This window comes from Microtus pennsylvanicus, chromosome 9, assembly GCF_037038515.1.
Source record: "Microtus pennsylvanicus isolate mMicPen1 chromosome 9, mMicPen1.hap1, whole genome shotgun sequence".
Lineage (NCBI taxonomy): Eukaryota > Metazoa > Chordata > Mammalia > Rodentia > Cricetidae > Microtus > Microtus pennsylvanicus.
The window spans coordinates 80,586,673-80,592,672 of NC_134587.1; the positions used below are offsets into that span (position 1 = coordinate 80,586,673).

Sequence of the window (6,000 nt, forward strand, 5' to 3'; positions counted from 1 at the left end):
CTCATGTTTAGCAAAAAAAAACATTTTACAGCCTTTGCAATAATTAGCATTATGTACTAAAAAAGATACCTTTTCCTGCCTTTTCATTTTTTGTGATATTTATCTAGATGAATTTAAACGTGCCGTCTACGTAGCTACTGGACTTAAACTTTCACCACATTTGGTAAATACCATCTTCAAAATTTTTGATGTTGACAAAGATGACCAATTAAGTTATAAAGAATTTATTGGAATTATGAAAGACAGACTCCATAGAGGATTCCGGGTAAGTCTGAAGATTTCAAGTCTATTGATAATCCTTTTTAAATATAAGTTCAAAAAGAATTTATGTGAGAGTTTAAGGTTATAAGCATGAAATGATTTTTTTTGAAAACTAAGATTAACCTTACCTACATTCAAAAACAATGCAAGGTGATAAAAAAATAATCTAAAAAAGTAAATATATATAATAAATTTTCATTTTTGTTTGTTTTTGTTTTTTGAAACAGGGTTTCTCTATGTTTTTAAAACCTGTCTTGGAACTAGCTCTTGTAGACCAGGCTGGCCTCAAACTCACAGAGATCCGCCTGCCTCTGCCTCCCAAGTGCTGGGATTAAAGGCATGTACCACCACTACCCGTTTAATTCATTTTTATATTCAATTAGGGGAATGTCTTTACTTCTGTTTTGGGGAAAGGGTATTGCCATTTGTTGTTGTTTTTAATGTAATCTTGTCATTGGCCTTCGGACTTGGTAGTAAACAAGGAAACATCACTATTCCTTGTTGCACATTAAATGTTTCCTTTAGGAAACTGAGGCTCTTAAGCCACTGCAGATACATTCCTATGTATAAAATAAACTGAAAATAATTTTTCATTACTATTTTTCCTTTGACATACTAAAAAGTTACAGGAGATCATCTTTCCTTTTCTAAAAATTGCTTTTTAAAATCTCAGCTCTAGTGTGGTTTAATAAATGTTCATATTGCTAACGTGCTTAATGGACATTCCAGAAGGAGAGGGGAGAAAAATCCTTTTCAATTGACAGCTGCTGTAGTCAAACATTTGAAGTAGAGCATTGTAATTCAAAGATTTGCTAATGACTTTCCGGAAGCCCAGGCTATCTTGGAAAAGATGCTGTTGTGCTTCAGTGCCACCTAGTGGTAGCTTGTTAACATTTCCCTTGACTCTGCAGACACTTGTAAGGATGTATATAGAAATCCATTTATTTCTCCTCAAAAATAACAAGGTTTAATTTGATATGAACTACACTGAAGCCTTGGCATGGTCTTCCCTCTGAGTTCCATGAGTCTCGTCTCCGTTCACTATTCTATGTGTGTCTAAGTTCCCATAGTGTTTTACTAATGTTTGCACACTTGTTGCATGAATACATTGTGGATTATCTTAATCTAGTTGATATAATCTTGTGCTTCTTTATAGTTTGAGGCATTTAAATCTATTATAAAGCAGTTTTGAAATACACGTGATTATTAGCTGTGATCACCGTTCTATGCAATTGATCTTGAAATTGCATTCCTCCTGTGTGACTGGAATTTGTACCTATGGTTCACTTCTTCCTGTGTCTGCAAACCCTCCCAGCCTCTGGAAACCAGCATCCTACTCTGTGTCCATAAATTTGGCTGATAGATTTAGATTCAACATAGGAATTAAATTGTACTGGATCTCTCTCACATTCATTTGAACATTTGTAATCTTCTATTCCACAGGGCTATAAAACAGTCCAGAAATATCCAACCTTCAAATCCTGCCTGAAAAAAGAACTTCATAGCAGATAAGTATGTTAACTTATGTTTATTCTACTTTTCGCAGGAATAATTAAGAATAGATATTTTATAACATCTAAGCAATAGCTGGGAAGCGATTAGGGCTAGAGTTCAGTGGTAGAGCACATGTTAAATTCCATGTTGCACAAGAGAAGAAAATAGCTGAAAGAAATATAATGATCACCTAATGAGAGCGGCGTGGTTTAAAAACTATTTTCAGGAGCTGAGTACATAGCTCAGTTAGTAGGATGCTCACCTGGCATGCATAAGGCTCTGGGTTTGATTTCCAGAACCACGTAAACCAAGTGTAGTGGTGCATGCCCCTTTTCCCAACTCTGGAGGTAGAAGAAGGAGAGTCATCCTCAGCTGCATATCCAGTTCCAAGCCAAGCTCGATGAAAAGAAGGAAAAAGGAAGGAAGGATGCTTTTATGTTAAGTTTGCAGTTCTGTACCTGTGCAGGTACAATATGATAAATCTAAGCTGTGCTGTGTAATAGAAGATCTTTAGCACCTATGGAATCTGTGTTACTCTGTTTGGGAAGCATGGTTCTAAATTATTGCTACAAAAATGGCAGCTTTACTTTTATAAAGACTGAGTTTAGGTACTAAGCATTGTCCTTCTTTCAGGTCTCACAAGTAGGGTCATCTTGTCATCTACTGCATTGCTGAGAATCAAACCTAGGGCCTTGGGCATGCAAGGCAGCTGATCTGCCACTGGTTCACATCCCTAACTCTTGATTTTTGTGGTCTTAAAGTCATGATCCTCCTACTTTCAGAGTACATGGACTATAGGCCTTCACAACTGTACCCCTGAGTAATTCAGGAAATCTTTCCTAGTTTTGTTTGAAACAGAGAAATATCTCCTAAAGAAGGTTGTTTTTGTTTTTAAACATCAATAATAACTATATAATTTTTGTCAGTCATGTTAGGTTCCCATGATGGAGGTTTTGCTGCTCACTTAGAAATGAGTATGTGTTCTTATTTATATTTCCTACTATTTCCCTCAAGCTTGAAGCTCTTTATATATTTCCCAAAGTGGTTTCATATGGTACTGGTAAACAGTTTTCAAGAAGAAAAAAGGAAGTTGCTTTGTATCTTTATATTTCATGTGACTGTGACAAAATACTTCAACAAAAGCAGTTTAAGGAGAAAGGGCTTACTCTGGCTCTTAATCTGAGGGGACTCACTCCATCCTGGCAGAAAGCTGCTGGTCACACCTCCTCCACCATCAGAGAGCAGAGAGCAGTGCTTCCTGCCCTGCCCATTTACACAGTTCAAAATCCCAGTCAGCACACCGCGTCCACACAACTCCTCACACGTCTCCCAAGAGATTCTGTCAAATCGTCAGCACTAACCAACCGTCAGTCAGCTGAGAAATGTAAGAGAAATGGCCACATTGCCATGCTCCTTTATCAGCTTTCCCTGTGCTACTGTTGGTTTTTGTCTTTCTACAAAGAAACTGCAGTGATGGCTGTTCTGTGAGGTAGTTTGGAGGCCTAACTGTATACTATCTAGTATATGGAATCCAGTTTGGGAAGCAGTGGTTCAAGAGACAAACAGGCTTATTTATCTGTTAAGGTAGCTGTTGTGATTTAACTGCCCAGGGTCTTCCATACTTCTGTTTAAGGAACTGTGCATTGCCTTCCGAAACAAGAACAGCATTTAGTGCCATTGCGTTTATACATCCCTGTATATGGCGTCCCCATCCTACTTGTGATAGCATCCCACAGAGCCTACTGATAACGTGTTAGTGCACAGAACCATAGTGCAAACTGGTTACCCCGATCCTGTTCCTTTCTGAAACCGGGTACTAAAGAAGCTTCTTAACAAAGCATGAACTTGTCTTAGTGGATAAGTGCACTTGGCCCAAAGCCAGCCGACTTGACCCCACTTGATGGCAGGTAATAATAGACTTCCATGTGCACACCATGACACATTCATGCGCTGCCTTCATGCACACAGATTAGTAAACAAATAAATACAATTTTAAAAAGCTTTTTAAATGTTTAAAGTGTTTTAAATACTTGATTCTTATATTTCATATGGACAGTTTTTAATTAGTTTTAATGTCTGCTTCATATAATTTTTGTAAAAACTTTTATTATTGCCATTGCCTTGAATTACATAAATATTGCTTTGGCATTTTATTTTGTTTTGTTTTGTTTTGTTTTGTTTTTAACTAGATCCTCTTAAAACAAAGTTTGAAGGATTATGATTTATGAGCAAAGCAAGAAGCAAGTTTCTGAGCATGGATCCAAGTGTGAAGTCAGAGCATGCAGAAAATAAAGGGAAAGGTGAAATATTATGAAATTATATTTTTTCCTGGAACTGAGTTTGTCAACGTAAAGCAGAGGAAGATTGAACCTTCTAGTTGCGAACAGTAGCCCTGGGTTTGACCCCTAGTACTACCAAGAGAAAACTTCCTGCAGATGTTAAATGTAATCAGTTGACCGTGCACCTCGACTGACCGAAGTCTGAACTTTTTCATTCCCTTCACAATTGTTTAGATTGTTTATTTATTAGAAATGCCCTTTATTTCAAAATAATTTATGAATGATAGACTATAGATGGCTTAAAAACCGAAACACATTTCCTTCTGGTTTGAGCTGTGAACCTGTTTTCAGACGAGGAATATTGCTTCTGATTTGTCTTAGGGCCTTTAGACATGTTCATAAGTACCTGTTATTTACCTTGTATTTAATCACACTGAAGTATTTTCAGAAAACAAGTGAAAATTTACTAAATATGATGGTTTACATTGTACTTTAAACTTTTAAAAGTACTTATGTAATATACATTGTTGGATTTGTGTAAATTTTTGTTTGTTTTTGCTGTTCTTTGTGTGTTTTGTTTTGTTTTTGTACGAAGGTCAACAGGATTTCAGGTATTTTATTTAAAAAGCAATTTAGCTTTTTTTTCTTTTTTGTAAAGAAAACCTAGTGGTCATATGCTGATGTTAGGAGTCAGCACAGTGGTGGTGGTAATTACCACAGGGGAAACGTGCTCCTTATTGCAAGTACAATATACGGAAATAATATTAGTAATATATTTAATATTGTAATGTATGTCTATAGCATCAAAGCTAATATAAATGGTTTAGAAGATTGATGTATATTTACTAGGTAGAAGATAATCTTTTGTTTCTTGCAAAAGGACCAGATGCAAAATTGATCCAAATAGCCATTAGTGATGAATTCTATAATTCATTATGTCAGAACAATATATCTTAAAAGGAAAAATAGAACTTTCTATTGAAAACCCCCACTTAAGAGACTGACCAGGAGGGTTGCAGCTTAAGGCCTGCCTGGGCTGTAATACAAGCTTGAGGCCCTTAGGCTCTTAGAAGAACCTATCAAAATAAAGATGCTGGGGAATAAGTAGCTCAGGAGCAGAGTGCTCGCCTGCCGTGTGTGGGGCCTCAGGCTTGAGTCCCAACACTGCAAGTAAAAAAAGAAGAAAAAGAAGAATGAAAAAGAGGGAAAGAGCAAAATGAAATCCTAGATTTTCACATTGAAAAAGAATTGTAGAATACTTAATATAACTTTGGCTACCTGATAAAATTGGTTTATACAAGGGTATTATAAAAATAAAGCAACAAGTTTAAGTTAATATATTTATATATTGCATGTATTATGTGTTATTAATCTAATATCTAAAATATTAATAGATTCATTCATCTTCTTCCATAAGACATATTTAGTATAAATTGCATACACTCCAACCATTTCTTTGCTTTTGCATATGAAAATAGGAAACACTGGCTTTATTTTTCTAAGTTATTGAATGTGAAATTTATCTACATCAGTTTATTTATTAAAAAGTAATGTTATTTTGGTGTTATTAGTATTGATTTTGTGTTTTTTAGACTTTTCCACATTCTTAGTCTGGTATTATTTATTGCACCAATATAGAAATATAAATGGGCATATATAGTATAGTATACTTATTTAATTACACCTGCTTAGAAATTGTAGTCATTCAATGTCTAGACAGAGATGCCTACCTACTCATATTATCATGCCTCACACCTGGAATGTTCTTGGTAATACACGAATGTAAAATAATTGAAAACATACAAATTAATCTTTGATTATAAGTTATATTATCATACATAAATAGAAACCTTGTTACTATGGCTTAAAAATTAAATAACCTATTTTAAAATCCTTTATAAGTCTTGTCGTTGTTCCAAGGAAATAACACCCACAATATAAGAACAGTCACTATTCTTTATTGCTT

At 35.1% G+C, this 6,000-nt stretch overlaps 1 protein-coding gene across 2 annotated transcripts in view; it reads left to right on the forward strand.

Moving 5' to 3' along the window:
- Positions 1 to 5,225, forward strand: part of Micu3 (mitochondrial calcium uptake family member 3) — a 76,285-nt gene extending 71,060 nt beyond the window's left edge. For both annotated transcript variants that reach the window (XM_075986555.1, XM_075986556.1), the window contains 3 exons: positions 108 to 265; positions 1,705 to 1,773; positions 3,945 to 5,225. In XM_075986555.1, the coding sequence (XP_075842670.1) occupies positions 108 to 265; positions 1,705 to 1,773 (227 nt within the window). In that variant the 3' untranslated portion in view covers positions 3,945 to 5,225. The remainder of the gene's footprint in view (positions 1 to 107; positions 266 to 1,704; positions 1,774 to 3,944) is intronic.
- The last annotated feature ends 775 nt before the right edge of the window (positions 5,226 to 6,000 follow it).